This window comes from Heteronotia binoei, chromosome 11 (assembly GCF_032191835.1).
Source record: "Heteronotia binoei isolate CCM8104 ecotype False Entrance Well chromosome 11, APGP_CSIRO_Hbin_v1, whole genome shotgun sequence".
Taxonomy (NCBI): domain Eukaryota; kingdom Metazoa; phylum Chordata; class Lepidosauria; order Squamata; family Gekkonidae; genus Heteronotia; species Heteronotia binoei.
This window is the reverse complement of record NC_083233.1, coordinates 48,570,999-48,594,366: the sequence shown is the minus strand read 5'-3', so window position 1 is coordinate 48,594,366 and position 23,368 is coordinate 48,570,999. Positions and strand designations below refer to the sequence as shown.

The 23,368-nt window shown below is 46.1% G+C and overlaps 1 protein-coding gene across 2 annotated transcripts in view; it reads left to right on the top strand.

Annotated features, from left to right (window-relative positions):
• Nucleotides 1-15,034: 15,034 nt before the first annotated feature.
• Nucleotides 15,035-23,368, top strand: part of LOC132579560 (gamma-aminobutyric acid receptor subunit beta-4) — a 98,268-nt gene continuing 89,934 nt past the window's right edge. For both annotated transcript variants that reach the window (XM_060250014.1, XM_060250013.1), the window contains exons 1-2: nucleotides 15,035-15,230; nucleotides 18,956-19,044. In XM_060250014.1, coding sequence (XP_060105997.1) covers nucleotides 15,136-15,230; nucleotides 18,956-19,044 — 184 coding nt within the window. In that variant the 5' untranslated portion in view covers nucleotides 15,035-15,135. The remainder of the gene's footprint in view (nucleotides 15,231-18,955; nucleotides 19,045-23,368) is intronic.

Sequence of the window (23,368 nt, the reverse complement as noted above, 5' to 3'; positions counted from 1 at the left end):
TTGGTGTTGTCCCATATATATTCTCTCAATCTTTTGAAAGGCAATAATATACAATCTTCAAATGTGATGTAAAATTCTAACGGAATACCATCAGGATCAGGTGTTTTCCCTTTCTTCATGGTGGAAAGAGCTTCTTTAATCTCAAACATTGTTTTTGGATTATTCATCGTCTCTCTCTGCTCTGCACTTATAAATGGAAGCTCTTGAGCTTGTAAGTATTCAGTTTGATCCGCCACTTGTATCTCCATCTTCCCATATAATTCCTTATAGAAGTCTTTGATTATTTCAGTAATCTCCCCATTTTTAAATTTCTCTTCACCCTTCTTGTCTCTTAATGAGAATATTTGATTTTTCCCTCTCTCTTTCCTCAGTTTATATGCTAACCATCGTCCAGGCTTGTTTGCATGTTCAAAAAAGTTTTGTCTTGCATATTTAGTTTTTCTTGCCATCTCATCTAAATATAAAAGATTCATCTGGTGTTGTAGTAACTGTATCTCCTTCTTCAATGACTTGATATTAGGGTTCTTCTTAAGAGTATCCTCTTTAACTTTAAGATTTGCCAGTAATTCTTCATGTCTTTTCCTCTTAAGTTTCTTCTGCCAAGCATTGAATTGAATCACCAAACCTCTAAAATAAGCTTTACTGGTGTCTCAAATAATGCTTGGTGATGACTCTTCTATGGTATTAACTTTGAAGAAGAATGCCATTTCTTTTTCTACTTCAGAGACAAATTGTTCATTGTGCAATAATGAAGTATTTAGCCTCCATCTTGAGTTTCTTGGTTCATCTTTCCAGGTCAATAACATAAGGCTATCGTCCGCAAAAGTTCTTGCCAATATTTTAACATCTAATAAATCTCTCATCACCCCAAGGTTGTCCAGGCCATATCAATTTGGTACCAGGATTCATGCCTTTCTGAGAAAAAGGTAAAATCTTTCGCAGAGGGGTTGCGGGTTCTCCAGGTATCTATCATCTTATATTCGTCCACCATTCTCATAAAACCTTTTGGTAATAATTGGCCTTTTGTCTTCATTTGTCTACTAGATTTCCTGTCTTTCTGGTTATCAAATACTGCATTAAGGTCCCCAATTACACAGATGTTTTCGTAATCATACAGCTGCAGAGTTTGTTGTAATTTATTGTAAAAAGGTTCCTGATTTTCATTTGGTGCATATACATTTACAATTAGTATTTTTTGCTCATTTCTTTGTATTTCAAATAAAGACCTCGCATCTTCTGCCACATGAACACATCTTGATTTATATCTTTCACTTATATACATAGCCACCCCCTTTTTTTCTTTTTAGAATCCAGGGCCATGTATAGCTTTCCAAGCTTTTTAATTTTCTAAAAGATGTTTATCTTTTTCTCTAATATGGACTTCCTAGAAACATACAATATCAGCTTTCATCTTTGATATTTGCAAGAACGTTTTCCTTCTTTTCTGCGGTATATTGAGCCCATTAATGTTCACCGAAAGTAATTTCAACTGGCTACTATCCATTATGTTTGGTGTTCTTTACTACTCTCTTTATACTGCTTCTTCTTTTGCAATCTTGTCTCCATAGGACTCTCTGCAGAAAGGAAGAGCTAACAGCCCTTCAATTCCCAGTGAAGCCAGTGTTTTCTCCACCATGCTCAATGTTTGCATGTGTTCCTGGGTTCAATTAAAGTGAACCAAATGCCTTTGTTGTCTATATTCCCATGGTAAATGTCACTCACAACATGATGTCTCACATTTGTGCTTTTCCAGTTTCCACTCTGGATTTTTTAAACTAGAAGCTGACTAGCCCATTTTCTGCACAGCGATGACTGTTAGAGAAAACAAGGATCCTGCAGAAGGCAGAGAAGCAATTGTGTGATGGAAACATCTGAGAGAGAAATCCACATGGGTGTCATCCAACAATATAGTCCTCAAGCTGAATCCTGCACATATGGAGCCAAATCATGGTCATCTTATATCCACAGAGCATGAGTCCTGCAGAGAAAGGACCAGTAAGTGACTCATGCAAGAACTTGGAGGCCCAGGGATGAAAACAATCCATTTGCAGCAGGAAACTAGCCATTAAGAATAAAAACCATAGAACAGCCCACCCCCAGCACACAGACATTGCAAGGAGCACCTGGTTTTAAACCACTTTTAAACCAGTAAAAGATTCTAACAATTGGGACACTGCTAAAGTTCTCAAAATGTGTATTTTAGATTGAGCAAGATGAAAGCTGTGAACAATCTGGAAATCTTAGCCCTACCCCAAAGTCCACCCATGGATTGTCTAAATTCTCAGGCAATTGTGCAGATTGATTTTTCCCACCTGCCTTATGAAGCTGCCTAAGATTACATCAGACTCTTAGTTTATCGAGATCGAACACTGTCTGCTTGGGCTGGCAGAAGCCCTCCAGAGTTTCAGGTAGATGTCTTTCATGTCATCTACTACATGGTTCTTTTAACTGTGTAGATCCTTGGGATTGAACTTGGGACCTTATGCATGTAAGTCAGATACTTTACCACTGAGCTTTGGTTGTGCATTTTCACAGGGCTTTTTTTGTAGAAAAAGCCCAGCAGGAACTCATTTGTATATTAGGCCACACCCCCTGATGTCACCATTGTTTTGCAGGAACTCATTTTCATATTAGGCCAAACCCCCTGACTCCAAGCCAGCTGGAACTGTGTTCCTGTGCGTTCCTGCTCAAAAAAACCCCCTGCATGTTCATTTCACTGACACTCAGCTGCTTGCAACCTTCTTCAGAATCATTTTTGATTCTTTAGGCTGTTTTTAAACCCCCCTCCCATTCTTTTGGTCAATATAAAATGTCATGTTTTTCTGTCCACATGAAGTCCAACCACTTTAGATAGTGTGATGAGATTTGTCATTGGTAATACCGCTATAGCCAAATTTTACACTTAAGTTCTGTCAGCCACAACCACATTGTTCCTTCCCTTGGCGAATTTACTGGAGGATGGAAGAAATCTCTTTTGGATCATTTTATTCATTTTATTTCCATTTTTAAAAAATTCTTATGTAGCTGTTTTCCCCAATCTAACTGGGCTGACATTCTAAAAGATTCCAAACAGATTAGAGAATGGGTCCCATTTTATTGGCCAATACATTTTTTTCTTGGCTGAGCAGGCACAAGGAGGCATAAGAACATTGGTCCATGAGTTTCTCTACTTTTGAAGGTTCTTCAAGTCATGTGTGTGTGTAATATAATTTATTTTTAAACAAAAATGAATCGTGCTGGTGACCCATTGCACCCTACTTACTTCTTTGTTCTTTTCAGTATTTTGCCCCATACCCTTCCAGGATGGAAACATATATGAAGCTGCCTTATACTGAATCATATCCTTGGCCCATCAAAGTCAGTATTGTCTACTCAGACAATGCTCCTTCCAACAATAGAATTTAATGTACAGGCTCATCCATATGAGGTCACCATATTAGATCACTCAATCGTCAGTTTTTAAAAATAAAAGATGCTGAGTTATCTTCTAAATGTTTATGTTTATCGTCAATGGGACAGTGTTCAAGGGGTTCCTACTTATTTATTTGTTTGTTTGTTTATTTAGTTTTATATCCCACCTCCTCCTCCACGAGCAGGCTCAGAGTGGGTCACAACAAAGAAGTAAAACAATAAAACAGTCCAACATAATCCCAATACAGTCACTGAATTTAAGCTCTTTGCATTGTTCTTCAATAAATTTTCAATCCTTTAGACCAGGAATGGCCAAACTTGCTTAATGTAAGAGCCACACAGAATAAACATCAGATGTTTGAGAGCTGCAGGACATTAGATGTTTGAGAGCTGCAGGATGTCAGATGTTTGAGAGCCACAGGATGTGAATGTCAGATGTTTGAGGGCAGGCGGGTGGGCGGGAGGGAAGGAAGGAAGGAAGGAAGGAAGGAAGGAAGGAAGGAAAGAAGGAAAGAAGGAAAGAAGGAAAGAAGGAAGGAAAGAAAATGGGGGAGAGATTGGAGGTGGAAATAAAGCAACTTTAGTTTTAAATGCATTCTCCAAGCCTCTGGCTTGCTTGGCTTGGAGAAGTGATTTAAAGAGAGAAATGCCTTCTTTGAGCTGGCTGCCAGGGTGGCGGAGCTTCAAGAGCCACATAATATGTGTAAAAAAGCCACATGTTTGGCCACCCCTGCTTTAGATCAATTAATTTGTTAATGATGGCTGTCACAAAAAATCCCTGACACTGGGTTTATATTGCCTGAGGGTTCAAGGCTGGCATATTGACAGATGGAACCAGGTTACCACTTATGGTGCGAGGTGATAGCATAGATGATGTAATATGCCACTACAGGCAGACTGGAGCAGGGGAGGCCAACAGAAGTTAGACACCCACCACCTCAACCAAAGGCCTGGCAGAACACCTCCATTTTATAGGCCCTGTGGATAAGTCCCGCAGAGCCCTGATCTCGAGAGGGAGCATGTTCTACAAGGCTGGAGCCAGTGCTGAGAAGGCTCTGACCCTGGTTGAGGCTAAACTGGTGTTTTTGTGGCTGGGAATTACCAGGAGATGTTGCTGAGATTAGCACAGAGCTCTGCACATGCAGGGGACATATTGAGAGAGGTGATCCTGCAGATATGTTGGCTGGTTTTCTGCTACAACTGTCCTGGGCCTCCAGGCTCTTGCATGAGTCACTTAGTGATCTTCTGCTTCTGCCTGCACACTGTTTCGCAAAGCAGACATGCTATCTGCTACTGCAGAGGGGAGGAGCCTGAACTTCTTCTCTGTCCCTCCTCCAGTCTGTAGTCCTGCCAGCCTGCCTGCCAGTAGGTACAAGCAGTGGATTTCTCTTTTTCTTTCCTTGCCTAATGTAATAAGGTACCTCCTCAAAGGAAACCATTGTTAGTTCTTTTGAGACTTAAAGAACAAAACAGATGAGCAAATGAAGAAGCTGTATGGTGAGCTTACCCTGAAAAATGAACAGACATTCATATAAAAGGGGCAGTTAATTAAAATGTGGCAAAGCAGAAATGGAAAAGATTTCATGAATGGAACAGGCTCTGAAAAGACACATCTGTTTTTACTTAGCTTAGCATTTAGGACATGATTATCCTGCTCTTGTTCACATTATTATTTACTTTGTAATTTTATTTCCTTCATTGCTTGACATATCATCTCTGGTACTAGGGTTGCTAGGTCTGGGTTGGAAAATACCTGGAGACTTTGGGTGTGGTGTGGAGCCAGGAGAGAGAGGAGTTTGGGGAGGCAAGGGACCTCAGCATGGTACAATGCCATAGAGTCCACCCTTCAAGGCAGCCATTTTCTCCAGGGGAGCTGATCTCTGCTAGCTGGGGATCAGTTGTAAAAGAGGGAGATCTCCAGGCCCCACCTGGAGGCTGGCACTTTTTATCTGGTACTTTTTTTGCACAATCTTTCATTTTATAATCCTAGTCCTATTGCATTGTTTATTAGAGGTCTTGTGTTATATAATTGAATTGGTTTATGCCATGTAATCTACCTTGAGTCTCAGTGAGAAATTCAGGCTGAAAATGATGTAAGTAAACAAATAAAAATCCTGCCTTTCCTCCCAGAAGCTCAAGTTGGGATGCGTGTTTCTCCTCCCCTTTTCCTCCATTTCACCATTGCAACAGCTCTGTTGGGTGCAGGACTTTTCATGTAGATAAAGCCCAGAAGGAACTCATTTGCATATTAGGCCACACTTCATAAGGCCAAGCCAGTTGGAACTGTGTTTCTACTAAAAAAAAAAAAGCCCTGGTTGGGTGGATCAGGCTGAGGGAATGACTGGCCTAGGGTTACTCAGTGAGCTTTCAGGCAAGCAGGGAGTTTGAAGCTGGCTCTGCCTGGGCCCAATCGTCCATCTCCAGTGAGCGCCCCACTTGTTTGAAGGGAATTAGTTAAAAATTGTGAATTACTGAAAATACAAATAAGAATGAATATATTTTGCTGACGTTAATATTCTAGAATGTCCAATAATCAGGACACATTTTTTCTCCCTCCCCACTTTGTAGTAACAAAGGGTGCATTTTGATATTTACATATAGAAAAGCTAAATGAATTTTTTTTAAAAAACTTTGCCAGTCATTGCAACAATAGAATCTGAAGATGATCAGAGTCACTATCGCAGCAGGGGAAATACTGAGAAACACACCCAGAAGAGCTGGAGGCAGGGAAATATCTTGCCATCCTGTGGAGGGTCAGAGGAACCCCACTGCATTACTTTCAAGAAGCTTATGCGATGCCTTGTGAAACTCTCTGTGCAATTCTATGCAGAATTACTTCAGTCTAAACCCACTGAAATCAGAGGCTAAGACCAGCACAATTCTGCATCAGATTGCTCTGTCGGTGCAGCAGAGCTTTAAAACAAGAGCCACCCTTAGGTGATTCTTGGTGGTAGAGATGGAAACATTCTCTGGGATTCTGCGGCTGCACCTGGGAAGACTGGAAATCACAGTGATGCTGCAGCCTTATTTTGGCCTTACTGCAGGTTTCTGTCAGCAGCAAGTCTCTCTTTAACTGTCAGCTTTCCCAGTTCACCACTATCACGACTTGTTGCCCTTCTTTCAAGATCATCACACAGAAATACTCCATGATTATGAAAGAGAGGTGAGAGAAGGATACCACCAGAAAGGCCAGTCTTCAGCCTCATCCCACCCCCACCAGTGAATGTTTGAAGTAATTCTTTCTCTCACTGCAGGCTGTGATACTCAAGGTATTTCCATATGAGGGTAGGGACTCTCTCTGAGCCAAGCATTTTCTTTTCACTGTATCGTTGGTCTTTGCAATGGGACTTTAAGGCTAGTTGCAGAATGGTGGGTAAAAAGACCGCTTTGACTTAAGGTTAATAGAAGAGCTTGTGTACTGAGGTTTTAAACTGAATTTTTAAACTGGATTTGAATCCAGTTGCAGCCTTATGAAAAGAATTCCATACTAGCAGCATCCTTATAAACCATTTCACATCTTCTGGAGAACTTTTCTTGCTGGGTACAACTGGAGGCAACAGAAAAGTTCCCACTCACTATTGTCTACCCTAAACTACAAAGTGGGAAGGTAATTTACAGGCCTGATGAGGCAGGCATGTATGAAAGTCCCAGGAAAGTCTCTTTCCCCGTATGATTGTGTCAGGCAGTGGCTTGTCAGAACCCTTGTGTGACTTCAAGTTCTGAAATTAACTGCGTGTTCTGGTGGGGAAGATAATCTCCCTCTCATGGCTGTCTGCCTCTTCTTTACCCTACAACATTCACATTGCTCTCTCGATTGCCTTCCCAAAACTCTCCCTTTTCCTCACACATTACACACACGCACACCCCATCACATAGACATGACATCTTCAGATGATTTTCTGTCTTCACAGAGTAGGGAAGGAGCTGCCTGTACTGCATCAGTAGCCCCAGTCAGTTGCTAAGCAACACAGCATCAAATGGAGTTCACCCAAATATAAGGAGGAAATCTCCCTGTTTCTTTTTCAGACTGGACACTCCCACATTCTGAGCGTGACACTCCGCCTCTCTCCAGCAAGGTGGTAGGTTGTAGACAAGCCCTGTGCTGGGTGCTGCTTTTGACCTCAGTGCTGTGGCAGGGCAGCTTTGTACAGAGCCCCAAAACTTGAGCTACCCTACCCCCTGAGGTGGAAAGGACCGACAGGACACCAAGAACTGCTGCTCCCTCCCTTTGAATTCTGGCTACAAGAAAACCAAAAGTCTGGTGTTCAGCTTGACATCTTTGAGGGTTATCTGGCAGATATTATGCTTAGATTTTAACATGACCCCCACCTCCCCACCAAGCCTGTAAACAGAGGAAATGGCTGGTTTCAACTCTGCACCACTATTAGGATGGCCAAAAAGGGAACTGCAGCTTCCTGCCCAAAAGGATCAGGCTACTGGAGGATCCCATGAGGTCCACTTGAGCTTCTTGCAAGTCCTTACTCTGGTCCTTCATCACTCAGTTGTAGGCTGAACTGCTCACGGTTTCTTGGAAGCCCTGCCTGAATCATGGTCGTTCTTTTGCCAGTTTGCATACTTGCTTGTTTCCATGGCCACCAGTCCTCACAGTGCAGCCACTGGCCAGTTTAAAAGCAGCAGTTTGTCCTGCAGTCCTGCCTGCATCCATTTATTTAGGGAAAAAGTGTATGTTGCTATGTCCAAAATTCCAAGTGGCTTACAATCAAGGGTATCCGCAAAGAAGTATAATGCATATAATGAGCTTTTAAAAATTCAGATGTTCAGATGTTCAGTAAGGGGCAATCAAGCCTAATAAATTAGTCTTAGAAAGGACAGTTTTACAGACAGAAAGCTAGCAACAAAAATGCCCCTTTCACATTGTTTGGAATCCCAGTTCTGAACTGGGATTGCCACCAGGAAGTCCTGTGTCCTTGCATTGGATATCCTGACTTCACAGAGACTTGAAGACTTGATCTAAGTTGGCCTGTGGGTTCCTACTGGGAAAGGCAGTCTGTTAGAATCATTATCTGACCAATGGAAAGAGCTTCAACAAAAACTGTATCTAGTCCATAAGGACTGAGAAATGCAGTTTCTTAGGGTTGCCAGCTCTGGGTGGGGAAATACCTGGAGATTTGGGGGGGAGGGGTACAGCTTGGGGAAGGCAGGGTTTGAGGAGAGGAGGGACTTCAGCAGAGTACAATGCCATAGAGTCTACCTTCCAAAGCAGCCATTTTCTCCAGGTGAACTGATCTCTGTTGTCTGGAGTTCAGTTGTAATAACAGGAGATCTCCAGGCCCCACCTGCAGGCTGGCAACTAAATCAGAGGTCATATTAGGGCAGGAGTTATGCCTGTTGCCAGTTTATTTCACAGTTGCTTGTAAAAAAACCTGAGTTAATGAAGCTAAGCCTTTGTTGTCTTTGTATAGCCTTTTAAAGGAAAGGAAAAGAAGGAAAGGTCCCCTGTGCAAGCACCAGTTGTTTCCGACTCTGGGGTGATGTTGCTTTCACAACATTTTCATGGCAGACTTTTTACGGGGTGGTTTGCCATTGCCTTCCCCAGTCATCTACATTTCCCCCCCAGCAAGCTATTAAAACATGGTGTCAAAAGTGCAGGAATGGGATGAGAGCCAGGAACCACCATTTCCACAAAGAGGGTGTGATCACATGAGAGATTGGGTCTGACCTAGCCACAATGTTTACAAAAGTCCAGCAACTCAGTTAAGTCCTTAAATCTTTTTTGAAATAGGTGCAAGTTCCAACTTCCAAGCTCCCAAACAGGAAGCAGTAGTTAAGACTGCCTTCAGCATGCTAGGAGGAGCAGACCTCAGCCGGTCAAGGACAATTTTTAGATGTGCAGAGTATTTCCAGTGAAATTTCATAAGAGCTAAATGAGGTATCCAGAAAATTCAGAACCTGTTTTTGCTCATCAGGCTTTCTCTAAGCTCCAATTATGACAAGGCACTTCAAAAATGATCCACAACTTCAGCTTTCTACAGTTCCAGACAGATTGCCAACTTTCAGACTTTCAAACAGGTTACCATCTGGGGCTTGGGCAGCTGGCTTCAGGTGGGATCACACTGGGATTCTGGCACAGCAGTATCCTGGCTTTGAATAAGCTGGTGCTCTTTGATGAGTGCCATGGCAATCACACAACCCCCACCCTGCTGCTGAGAGAGGCAGGGGCCACACACTTGCAAGAGGAGCATCCAGATTGTTCCTGCATGTGTGGGGCACATGCATCATATGCCCCAGCCATTTAGACAGCCAGGAAACATGCCTTGCATGCGCTTTAGAGATTTAATCTGGTCCCAGCCTGTCCTAAAATGAGATAAGGATGGGCGAGACTCTGGGGGCAGATGTGCATGTGCGATCACACATATTAAACCCAGAAGGGAGGTGTGGCTAGGTCAGGCCAAATCTCTCGTGTGTGATCACACCCTCTTAGTGGAAATGGTGGTTCCCGCTCACCTCACTTCTGCATTTTTGACACCATGTTTTAATAGGCCATACAAAGACCACCACAGGTGTTATCCTCCTAACAATAGGTATATTAGGAAAAGAGAGTGACTGGCAGAGGATTGCCTAACGAGAGATGATTTGAACCCAGGTCTTCTCTGTCTAACTTTCTAGCCATTAAAACACACATCCTTTCCCTTTCTCCATTTCTGTGAACCAATGTGCAGCTGCCACCTTCAATTTCAGATGGGAAAACCTGCTGACTTGGTGACAATGCAATCAGCTTCCTGTATCAGTTGCAGTCCCTGGAGTAGATGAGATCCAATCTGCATTCCTTTGGTTTCTACAAGGGGTGGGAAGGCACCATTCCAGGCAAGGCAATTACTTTCATTAATGACAAAAAAAATCCCTTTCCTTCCTTCCATTCTTGCTGGAAAATGCATTTAATGGGTAAATCTTTTTCACTTGAGTAGAAACAGGCAGGTTCTTAAACCACACAGGCATTCCGACACAAAGGGCTTCTAGAGGTTCTAGACCCCAAACTATGTATCAGTAACAAAAGAAGGGTTATGCAAAGGGACTTGCTGTGCTCCTTCACTTCTGCCTCTGTTCATGCCATGTACTTTGAATAGGGAGACATCTTTGACTTCTTGCAGATCACGGGATGAGACATAATTTTGAGAATGAGCTGTGAACTCCTACCAAATAGTGATCAAATTATTTGTTTGTTTGTTTATTGCATTTTGTTCTTTCATTCTTACAATTTTAGAAAGGGCAGAATAATCAGGAACTGGAGCAACAACTTGACTGTCATGGTCAGGAATGTTTAACTGCTCAGGGAACTAAATAATTTTCATTGTGGAAATAAACAATTGTCCGTTGGTAGCAGGGCTTTTTTTTTGGTAGAAAAAGTCCAGCAGGAACCTATTTGTGTATTAGGCCACATTCCCTGACATCACCATTGTTCCACACAGGGCTTTTTGTAATCTTGGGCCAGTCATACATTCTCAGCCTAACCTACCTCACAGGATTGTTGTAAGCATAAAATGGAAGAGAAAGGGATGGTGTAAGCTGCATTGTGTCCCCATCAGGTAGAAAGTCAGGGTACAAGTGAAGTAAGTAAAGAAATAAACCATTTAATCCAAAAGATTTGTGTGGGTATAACTGGCAGCTATCCAGTTATGCTATGTTCCACTCAGCCTTAAAAAAAAAAAATCAAAACCCTCTTCAGGTTTTTCTTAGTGTGATGGGGAAAAATCCACTCTGAATACAATCAAAAGAGACTAGCCAGCAGCATCCCTATCCCTTTCTGTAGCTTTTAGAAACAATCAGTTTCCTCTTACTCACTATATTTGTATACCATAAGAAAAGTTTTAAATCATGACCCTCTGCAACCACTCTAGGACTTCCGTTTCTCCTAGACTCTATGTTATACCATACCGCCCACTCACCCTGGTTATCATGTCTTCCAGGAGAACAGACCTCTGTAGTCTGGAGATCAGTTGTAATTCTGGGGGGACTCCAGGCCTCCCCTTGAGATTAGTAACCCCTATATGCAATTGAAAGGATGTGGCGGCTGCTTTTGTCAAGTTGTACACAATATTGTGAATGTTGCTGCTCTGTCTGCTTTCAAGTGGGAAAGGTGGGTAGGGGTATATTTGTGGTGCATTCACAGTGCCTGTAATATGTGGTTGGGACCAACAACAGGCTCAGGAAATGTCCTTTAAAAGGGAGACATTTTTCAAAAATAAAGTATTTAGATGTGTACAGGAACCCTGTCTTATAACCTTCACCAGGTCTTCTGGGCTGGTGGAGTTTGTAGGCTGAAGTCCAGTTATGCATAGACTGCATGTGCTGCTTGGTGACTCATGGTCAGGCACATGGAAATGGCCTTAGAAAACTTAGGACTCATTGGCTTGATTTGCAAAGAAAGTTGGAGGTAGTTAGTATTTGTTTATGCCTTGTATACTATTGGTTCTAAATAAAAGATCCTCCTCTGAATTGCTGTTAGGTTTTATATTTTCAAAGGGAAAAATAGCCAATGCCTGTTTGCAGGGAACATTTTGTAGAAAAATAGGTGGTGGAGCTCATCCAGGGATTGTTATGCAGCTGCACATACTATTCAATGGACAAAGAAGTGGAACTCTCAGAAGGTGGAGGTGGAACTCTCAGAAAGGTTCAGGAGGTGCACTCCTATGAGCTCCCACTGAATCTGAGGCCTGCCTGTTTGTTTATTTCAATGACCCTCAGTGCAACCTGAAATCTGTTTTGCACTTAGAATGGCCCAACATAATTAAGTCTGAATGACTCCTCTGGTGCACCATCTTCAGACTAATACAAGCTGCAATCTGTGGGGCTTCTCCATCGTGCCTGAAACATTTTTCTTCTGTTCCTTGTTAACAGAACATAGGGTCTGAAAAAGCATTCTGGAGAACTCAAACATTTTCTTGCAACTTTGTGACATTTTAATTAGTCTAAAGAAAAGTTATTTGGGTTTTTTTCTCTCCAAGTGGACCAACATGGCTGCTTGCCATTTTGTGTTGTTGTGGTTTATGTTACTGCTACACTGAAGCTGATACTACTACTACTTACTGCATTTTTATTTTAAAGAGTTCATATTGATATGCAAGCCAACCCCATCTTTATTTCCCTCCACCTCACCTCCCAGTATTGTCTGGAATCTGGAATATAGTTATAGTCAAATATTGTGGGGTAGGGTGCATTTTCAACCAAAACTGGGGAGACAGGAGCCCCAGTGGCTACCATAAATGTAAGATGACTCCTTTCAAGATAACCATAAATGTAAGATGACTCCTTTCAAAATGTTGCACACATTATTATTGGACACAACAGTTTTATGCGAATATAAGACAACCCTTTGTTTTTTGGGATGTTGTATCTGTGAAAAGACTGTCTTGTATTTGAGTAATACTGTACTTTTTCAGATGACTAAGAGAAGCACCCTCTTGCTGAGACCACCATATCCATGTAAGAAATCAGAAACTGGGGGTCATTGATAGAAGGTGTGCTAGATTGGATACTTATATCTCAGACTCAGTTTGTGCTGCCACTAAACTATGACTTCTTGCATACTCTTTCCTTGACTGATTTTGCTAGGGTGGGGCAGAATGAGCTCTCACATCACAATCGCTGCACCAGCCACTCAGGCCTGCTGATGTGTTGCTGGTGTCAGGTTCGCCTCCTGCCTGCTGGGTCCTGGCAGAAGACATGGGTCACATGAACACACAATACAAACTGGAGGGCACCCACCAATGGCCACCCAAACTTTGGCTTTGTCCCGACAAAAGTCCACCTGAGAGGGGCCAGATTCAGAAACACTGTGGATGACTGATTCATCGAGCAAGGATTCGTACAAATCAGGTTTAGCCACTTGCGGTGTGTGTGCACGTGCGTGTGTGTTACGTTTTTAAAAATGGACCTCAAGATGAGCTCTTCTGAAAGGGGGAATTCTTCTTCCAGCCAGAAGCTCAGTGATGATGTCTGATCTTTGCACAAAGAACTTCCGCCCAGCTGTTTCAGGTGTGGGCTTTGCAACAAATGTAAAGATGACCATGGAGTAGTGCTGTTTTTGCCTACCATTCTCCAAAAATCCATGCAGCCCTAGCCCCCTCTTCCATTTAGTCTCATGGCAGATCTGTGAGGGAGGCCAGGCCGTGACTAGCCCATGGTCACCAAGTGAGCTCATGACTATAGATTTGAATGCAGGTCTCCCAGTCCAAAACTATTTTCCCTACTTGGGACTGTCTCCACTCCCGGTTCAGCAGATGAGCTGCAGGCTGTTTGGGGCAACTTGGCACCAAAGAGGCCAGACTAACTAGCAAGAAAGCAACATTCCCCTGGCCTCAAGCCCTGATTGTCCCCAGGAACCACACAGCACAGTTAGCCACGGCCTGGCAGAGCAGCCCACATTTCGACTCCTAGGTGCCTTATCTTCTTTCCGGGGGGGGGGGGGTGGATTCTGTTTTTCCAGGCCTTGTGCTCTCCCACCCCCCCAGCCACAGACACGCCAGGAGCTGCCCCCTCTGCTGCGCCCCTGGATGGAAGCGCAGCAGCTTCTCTTTCCGGCTCCCGCTGGGCTCGCCATGGCCAAGCTGCTGACCAAGGATGCTCCGCTTTCGAATCCCGCAAACGGTGGGCATCGCCTTTGCTGCTCGCCCCGTCAGACCCCGGAGCACACCAGCAAGGGTTAATGTTCTCAGATGTGACGTCAGAATGTCATTGATTTGCCCTGAGATTTTTTTTTGGGGGGGGGGGGTGTTACATTTGCCCCATCTCCTCTCAAACTCCTCCCTCCCTCTTGAGACTTTTTGGGGAGTGGGGGGGGGGTGAATGGTCCCAAGCCGTCTCCCTGCATGCTCGGAGTGGGGGTGGTGGGGTGGGGGGGGTGCCGCTGCTCCTGCGAGTCAGGAGTCTCTCCGCCGCTCGCCCCTGGCCGGCTCTTTCCCCCAGCGCCCCCCCTCCACCACACCACCACACACACACTCTCCCACCTCCCCGATCCCCTCCCAAAGCCGAAGCAAACAGGTCTCCGAGCATCCCAGACCCAGGGCTAAAAATAGGGCAGGGGGACCCAAGCAGCAGGCAGAGGGGGGCGGGTGGAGGCCGGGAGTCCACCTCGCATCGCTGGAGAACTCTTCGCCCGGCCTCCCTCGCCGCCTCCTCCTCCTCCTCCTCCTCCTCTCCCACCACACACATCGACTCTCCTCCTCCTCCTCTCGGAAGGTGGCTGCTGGCAGGCGCGAGGCGGCACCACATCTGCAGGGCTGGATGGCAGACTAGCCGGGGGGGGGGCAGCGCCAGCGAGCCAAGTGGCGGGTCGAGGGGGGGGACGCCGGCCGGGGGTCCTTTCCCCTTCCTTTTCTTTTCTCCTTCCCTCCCCCTCCTCGCCCCCCACCACCAGAGCGGCTCGCACGTTTGACTGAGTCCATTTGCGGGCGTTTGTTCCTCCCCCCTCCCCCCCCCCCGCCGCCCGGGATTTTCTCCATTGGCAGAGGATGCCTCGCTGAGGAGGAGATGCTGGACGCCAGAAGAAGGCGGCTCTGCCAGAAGCACTGAGCAGCGCGGGGACCAAACGCCAACACCCCCCCCCCCCCATTTTTATATATCCAAAAGGCGTTTCGTGTGATTTTTTCTTCAGCCCAGCCAACCAAGGACATTGTTCATTGCTCCTTTCTCCCTCCGGAGCGGGGGATTTCCAGAAGCACCAGCCTCCCCTCCTCCCCTCCCCACCAGACCTTCCTTCTCCCCTTCATGGTGTTGGTGGAAATGTGGAGATTTCAGGCAGACAGACTGAGTGGATTCATCTCTGCTTTAGCAGCCCTTTGTCTCGCCTGCTGTGCCCAAAGGTAAGCTGGATCCGTTTCCAGGGTACTATCGGGGTGGCCGAGGTGGTGTTGGCGCCCGGGCATTGCTGTTTGTAGGGGGAGTGAGGCTAGCTTTAGGGGTAGTCGGTGTGTGGAGGGGGGGGGGTGTTGAATGTGCCTCTCTCAGGGCATCTGCCATGGATTAAGTGGCCAATGAGATCTGTTTGTACAAGGAGGTGGTGGGGACAGGAGCCCTGCTTCCCCAGGTGACCACCACATGGATCCCACCACACACCATTGCCTATCCAGCCAGGCGGTGCATGTATGGTCACATCACAAACACCACACAGTCCATGTTTCTGGGTTGGGGTAGTGAATATGTGCATGTAAATGGCATCACGGAGGCACCCGGGACATTTGCATAGCCAGACACAGATAGTGTCTCCATACTCGTGTGACCTGCGCATGCTGAGGAAGAGGTGCAGAACCTCCATCTCAGCATCCATCTACTGCCAGCACACACATTTTTGTGGACAGGGTGCAGAGCTTGCCTTGCCACGAGCCCCCCTTGTGCTTCCGTAGGCAGTGCTCACTGGCCCAAGAAGGTTTGCCTCTCTCTGTGATTCAGACATTCAGTGAGGTTGTGTTATTCCTACCGGTGTGTCCCTGATCAAATGTACAGAAGTGCCTGGCACAGATCCATAGACAGGAGGATAGCCCGGGGACAAGGGGTCCAGGTCCTGTGAACAGACCATTTCTGCACCCTGCAAGCAACTTAAACCCTTCGGGTGCTTTGGTCTTGCCAAGGATATCGTTCTTCTGCCCCAGGTGGGGTGTGGCGGTGAGCCAGGTATAGTTTGGTTGTACAAACAGATCCTATTTGTGACCTCTGGCTTAGCAGTTATGACTCCCTCCTATAAAATGAAGGCAGTCATTCCTCCAGGCTATCCTGAAATCCAATAAGCATAAAGCAGAGTTCTTGCAAAGAGTTCTTGCCCTATATAAGATCCCAGGCAAACTCATCAAAATATAGACATTTTGCCATTTGAGGGGAGTGTTCATCAAATCCGTTTTAGACCAGACTCGAGACCATTCAGTCTGTCTCAAATATGAATCAGGCCCTTCAAGTCTTGCAGGCCCTGGTGCATGCTAATGCCATCATCTCACAGCTGGGCCTGGGGCCTGATCTCAGCCCAGCTTACTTTCCTGCATATCCAGCTGATATCTGGAAATTAATCTTCTCCAGATTAACTGAGGACTAGATTTTGCAGGAGAGGATAATCATCCAAAGCTACCTACTGTGGTTTTAGGGTAGAATAATATGCCTACCTATATGAAAAAGAGATCTCTGCAACATGAGAGCTTGCTATAGACATAGTTGTCTCTCTGAGATAACCATCTAAATCAGTGTTATAGCCTTCATGCAAGAATTAGTTGTACTGGCTCAAGGCAAAGAGGGGTATAAATCTACCTGTACCTTGATAAACTCTGTTAAGACAAGCATGGATTGTGAGAAGATGGAAGGAAGGAAGGAGACCTGCTCCATGGAGACACATCAGCAGCAGGCACTTTAAGCTGCTTTTCAATGTACCTAGAACAGGTGCCAACACTCTCCCCCCCACACACACCTCTTGGCTTACTCTGATGTATCAGATAAAAGATGCCCGCATCAACAATCTATGTGCTTATTCTCTGAGATTCTAACTTATGTCCTTCAGTTTGCATCCTCACACACCTGCAGCACAGAGACTCAGCCTGAAGAGTAGCAATCACCTGCTCCCACTGGTGCTGCACAGGATGCTTGGTTTGAGCTTTCCGCAAATGGGACTGCTCTGCAGTTCCCAGATCTTAGCCAGGGCATTGTGGCCCATGAAGCCAAGTTTTGGCCAGGGAGCGGCTGGTCATGGTGGGGAGACGGAATTCTTGGGCCAGTTGGCTGAGAGGTCAGGCACTCAGATGGCCCCCAATCCCACTGACTCCCCAAAAAGATCAGGCTGAGTTGTACCCGTGCCAAGCGAAGCCTCCTCTGAATCTCATCTAGCTTATTTGCACCCACAGTCACAGAGGTGCATGGTGCCATTCCCACAGTATTAGCTCCGTCGGTATGAGTCAGAGAGTTAGGTGAGAGGACTGAATTGCCTTTTCTCTGTCCATTAATGATCAGCATAGGCCCTGGTGCTGCCTGGATGGACAAAGACTAGGCAGCACCAAAAGGTGCCCGGAGAAAAAGCAAACACCTGTAGGCTACCAAAGATGTCTTAGCCGTTGGGCTTAGCAAGAACTTTGCTCAGTGGCGTGGCATCCCTATGCAACCTCCTTTCACAGAGCAAGGCTAGAGAAGCCATGTACAGTCCATTTGCCTTTCTGAGCTCCCTCCTCCTCTTTCACTACCATGTTTCGCTTGCTTGCCTTCCCCCATCCCCTGCAAGGAGTGCTTATACAGTCATACACCCCCTCCATGCACACAAACACTGACACACACTTCGTGGTGGAAAGCAAAACCATCAGCTTCTAGGTGGAAATGAGCAGGCTTAGGCAGAGATGGCATCCTCTGCCACATGGATGCAAAGATGGAGTCTTGCCTCTCAAGTCTGCAGGGGCAGTTGCTCTCCAGAGCAAAGAACATCCATGTTCAAGGGTTTGAGAACCCTCTTCTGTGACTTGAAGTGGGAGGGGGAGAGAGATAGAAAATGTATCTGTTTGCAGAGAGGCGCAAGCAACCTGGGAATGTTTGGAGTGTAAAAGGGAGGGGGGTGTGGACTGGCAGAGGAAGGAGACTTGTGAACTGAATGCGGACGCTGTGCGTGTGATAGATCAGGCAGAGGCTGTTAACAGGGTGGCGGGTGTGTGCAAGAGGAGAAAGGATAGCGATGAGGGTTTGATTTGGGAGAAGACACAGGCACAACATTGGGCATCAAGTGTGTGTAACAAAGGCATACTAGGGACCGCTCACAATGTGCAGAAGAAGGATAAGGTTTGCAGAAGCCAAACAATGCCAACAGGCCCTTTGAGCTAGCAGTGGGGCTAGAGAAACTGGCCCTGCATGGGGAAGATGATGGAAACCATGGGTCAAGGAAGGCTTCCTTGAGCTCTTCCTTCCAACTGTGCTAGGGTGCTACCCGTGCTGCTCAACATGTTTCCAAGTGGAAGGAATATTAGGAGAAAAACTCAGGGTTGCCAAAAGAATCTGTGTGTGAGTGAGTTCATTTGTATGCATAGTAGGAGGAGAGACCTGTGTTTGTGGGAGAGACAGCAGGAGTGGACGTGGATCCGAGGTTGCCTCCCCCAGTTCCCAGCCTCCTTGCAGCAGCCCCCGGCATTCTTTCACTTCACTTCTGAGAAGGACCCAAAGCACCTTACAACACCAGGCTTCTTCATTTCTATCCTTAGAACATTTTTTCCTCACAACAATCCTGTGAGGTAGGTTAGGCTGGGAGAGAGCAATTGGCCCAAGGTCACCCAGCAAACTTCCATGGTGGAGTAGAGATTGGAAACTGGGCCTTCTAGATCCTGGCCCGACTCAAAGCACTACACCACCTCGGTTCCACAGACACTATGCCATACTGACCATGGCAGATCAGGCTCCCTCCGGGCCAAATCCAATACAGACAGAAGCACTTTGGCTTGTTGTCATGCATCAGATCCTGTCCTTTCTGAGGTGCCCAGCAGGAAATGTACTCGCGGTGGGCTGATGGGCACCATGCCACATGCTGCTTCTGTTGGGGGCAGTGATGGTAATGAGGCCTTGTTACTCTTCTGTCTTTCAGCCCATCCACTGGGAATATTTCGGTGGTGAAAGGGATTGTGGACAAACTGCTGAAAGGGTACGATGTCCGCCTCCGGCCTGACTTTGGAGGTAGGCTTGTTGCTTTTTTTTGTCATTGGCAGGGGAACCACTGAGGATTGTTTGCCTTCCATTTTTCAAATCAGCCTGCAACTCTGCATTCACTTTCCTGCTTTTTCTTTCCTTTGTCCTTCTCTCTCTCTCTCCTTTACTGCGCCTTCTGGTTGGGAAACCTTGCCTTGTCTTTTCCTGTACTCTCCCCCTCATCTCTCTCTCCCCATTTCCTCTGCTTGGCTCTGACATACAATCCAGCAGCCAGATGAACGATGCCAGGTCAAATTCAGCATCCTTCCTAGTCTACTCAGGGCTGAGATGTTGGGGGGGAGGGGAGCAGCCATTGTCTGTCTGTGGCTGGCGTTTCTGGAGCCGTTGCAATGGTCACGTTTCTTGGAGACACATCTGAGCTCTGTTCTCCTCCTTTCAAAATGCTGGACCCCACCTGGCCCACAAGCATCTCTCCCCCTCTGTTGCGGTTGGCATGTCAGTTTGCTTGGCAGTGTGTTGGGCCCATCCATGTCTCCTGGCCGAGCAACGAGTATACATGGAGCTCTCACTTGCATTGTTGCTCTCAAGTGCTACTAATACAGGATGAAATATTCATTCAGGAGAAGTCAAGAGCTTGCCTGAGATGGTGGAGTCTGCTCAGCTCAAAAAGGGGGAACCCACAAGCACCAGAAACAGTCCCAGTAGGATGTTAGTTAATGCTGGTTTTGGCTTTTGATGGCAAAACGGGTTGTTGTTGCTGCTTGATACTGTTGCCCTTTAGCACACATGTTTCAATGGTGAGCGTATATTCATAAATCTGTAATCTGTCTTGTATGTATCTTGTGCTTCCTCTTACGTTTTTACTTTGTGGGATAGCCACGATACCCCACTTTTTGGAAGGGGATGTTCTCATTGGCAATCTGAGGATTCCCGACTGCCTCTTCCTGCCTTTGAACTCAGTTTAGCGTATTCATTTATGGAGCAGCAAAGCATTACAAGCCCCCAGAAAGACTTTGGCAGGGCCCTCCTTTGCCAAGTCCTCAAGAGCTCAGAAGCCAGAGGTCAACAGCATGGCAGTAATTGGAAGTTCTGCCATTTAACACATTGCTCCTGCCCTGTGCAACCTTATCAACAGTGCTTTGGAGAAGTCAATGTAGAAGTAGACAGCTCTGGGGTTGTGAGAAGGCTGCATAATGTGTGTGTGTGTGGGGGGGGGTGTTGAGTAGAGACTGGTGTGGGGAAAAGTCAAGGTAGACAATTCAGAGTGGTGCAATTTTTGAATGAAATCCAGTAGGAGCCAGCGATAAAGCTTCTTTGAGCACAGTGTTGCCAGGTCTATTCGTTTGATTTAAATATTTATATCCTGCCTTTCCACTGTAACCCCCAGGGCATTTGCCAATCATTAAATAAAATACAACCAACACAACATTAGATTAAAACACAGCAAATCAACAGAAACCAGTGTTGTTAAACCCCAGCAGCAGTAAAACATATGAAACTAGAAAGATAATGATCCCCCAAACCAAAGAACAAGAGTCTTTTCCCTGGCATTCACTGGTGCCATACATATCTCTAAGGAGGCTGTTCCATAAATGGGCCCAATCCCTGATTGCTGTTTACCTGACCACTGAAGGCAGGATGGTCTTAAACAAAATGATAAAGAAGGAAGTCTTTCCAATACTTTGTCTCCCAGACCACTGAGAGCCTAGGAAGTCAAAACCAGCACTGTCAATTGTGCCTAAAAAGAAAATGCTAGCCAATGAACATGTTTTAACACCAGGGAGGTATGAGATTGTTAATCAAGATTTGCCAATCAAGTGGGTGTGTTCTGCAACAACTGAAATTTTCCCGTTGTCTTCAAAAGCATACCCACATAGACTGCACTGAAGTAATCTAGCCTGCATGTTGTTAGACCATGGATAACTGCCTATCAAGGGAGGAGGGCGGGTCAGCTGGTACATCAGCCTGCCCTGGTGGAAAGTGCTTAATGCCAGATATCACCTGGGTATTGAATATAAGGGCCAGATCTAGTAGCACCCCCCAGATGAAAAATTTGATCTTTGCGTGGGAGAAATGCAACCACATACAAAATAAATAACTATGGTTAGGGGGTTTTGGGGTGTGTGTGTTAGTTTGGATTGAGCTTTCTTTCATGAGCCTTCAGACAGTGCATTAGTGATTCCAGACATCAGCATTCTGAGGATGCTTCACTCCCAATCACTCCTAGCAGTTTCATGTATAGCTGGCAAGGGGGAGTGGCCATCATTATTCAAAAGCATCAGTCCCAAAGAAGAGAGCGAAAATCCCTAGCCCTCCTTCTGCAACCTATCTGATAGAGGAGGAAGGACCACCAGAGTACAGCATCTCCCACCTCTAGCCAAGAAAGAAGGATCCCTCAATTAATGGTACTGAATGGTTCTATTTCTGGGAATGCACAGTTTGCACATGTGGCCCAGTACCTATTGAGTCATTGCCACCCCTCCATTTTGCAGGTGAAGTTGTAATGGCAAGCTATGTGGGTGAAGTGGCTTCCTATGCATTGATGTTGAAATGCAAGAGGGACTGTTTGCCTTGGGGGGGGGGGGGGGCTAAAATGCTGCATCTTGCACGGGGTGTCACAGTGCTTGCCAGGGTGTATGAACTGAGCCAAACAGACCATCCCAAGTCACACACATGGATCCAGTCACACTTTACAAATTTAAAACTGCTGAGGTGAGGCTGAACCAGCAGAGCACAACACACCAAGGATCTTTGGGCAAGAGCCTTAGGAAAGTTCCATAGTGATGCCTACTGTCCCTGTGACCAATGGCCCTTGATAGGGACTTGATCTGCCAACAGCTGCAAAACCTCCCCTGTGCCTTTCCTTTATGCCAAGTTGGACCACAGTTTAGGGAACACTGCAAAGAACTGGTCTATCGAACCTGCAAGGTCTTGGTCCCCTTTACAAGACTGTGTGAGGCAGCTCAAAATGTGACAAAAGTGTATTGCCTAGTAAGAGCAAAGGAACAGAGGACAGGGTTAGGTAAAGGCTGAGTGTATGAAGCCTGGGATGTCCATAGGAGCCTGGAGCGAATGGGGCAAAAGAGGAGCATCTGTAGCAGATCAATGAATGGCTTCCCCAAGCACAGCTCAGTGTTGCAGCCTTAAGGACAACAAAAGGAAGGAATGACTTGCTCATGATATTTGGCAGGCCTCTGTAACCTCACCTCCTTCCTCTTCCAACACATCCTCGGCTCTTTTAGGTTCCCTAAATTTGCTATCCTGCCCATCTAGGTTTGTGGGGGGAAGGGAGGAGAAGAGGAAAGAGAGAACTCCAGCTAATTCCAAAAGGAGGGCAGGCCTGTTGGGGATTGCAGTTCACTTTTTAATTTGGAGATGCTTTGTTAGCTTCGGGCAGAGCTAAGTGGCAGAGAAGCACCAGCCATTTCCCTGGAAGCCCTTAAGATGATGAGTGGGCTGGATCTCAGGGTCACCTGGCAGACCCCAAGTAGCATCCTCCCCACCCACAATTTGTCCAGGATTAAAAAGCCCTATTCCTTCCTTCCATCTCCTCACATGATCCCTCTTCCTTTGTAAATAAGAACAGTTAAACAATGAGATAAGGGAGAAGTCTCCAAAGCATCTTCTGAACAGAAAGCAGAGCTGTTCATCCGATGGGCCTCTATGTGAAAAGTATGAATAGGGCAGAGAGAGAAATGCCCTGTGCCATGTCCTCTTCCTCTCTGGCAGCTGATTCAGATATTCTGTGGGAGTGAGTTCCCCTGCTGTATGCAGCAGCACATCAGATAAGGTCTTGCTCCCTCAGGTTTTCAGTGCAGACTTGCCAACATCAAGGTGGGGCCTGGAGATCGCCTGGGATTACAGCTAATCTCCAGATGACAGAGATTGGTTGCCCTGGAGAAAAAGGCTGCTTTGGAGGGTGGACCTGCTGAGGTCCCGCCCCTCTCAAACTCCAACCTCCCAGGCTCCCTCCCCAAATCTCCAGGGATTTCCCAATTCAGAATTGGCAACCCTATGCTGATGTAACTGCTGCAGGGTTGTCCAGGTAATCCAAGCATGCAAGGGGGATCCTGTTGAATTTAGAGCATGTTCTCCATAAGGAGGAATTGTGGACTTTGAAAATAACAATGCTTTTTAAAGCTGCCTGCGATTTGCTCTGTTTGCCGGCATGTTATAGCGGCAGGAGATCTAGTTTAGAATCCCCCCCTCCACCATAGATGCTCACTGGGTGGCTTTGGGCCAGTCACTCCTTCTCAGCATAATTGACCTCATAAGGTTGTTGTTGTGACTAGCAAAAACAAAAGGAAGGGAGAGCCATGTTGTAAGCCCTCTTGGGTTTCCACTGGGATGA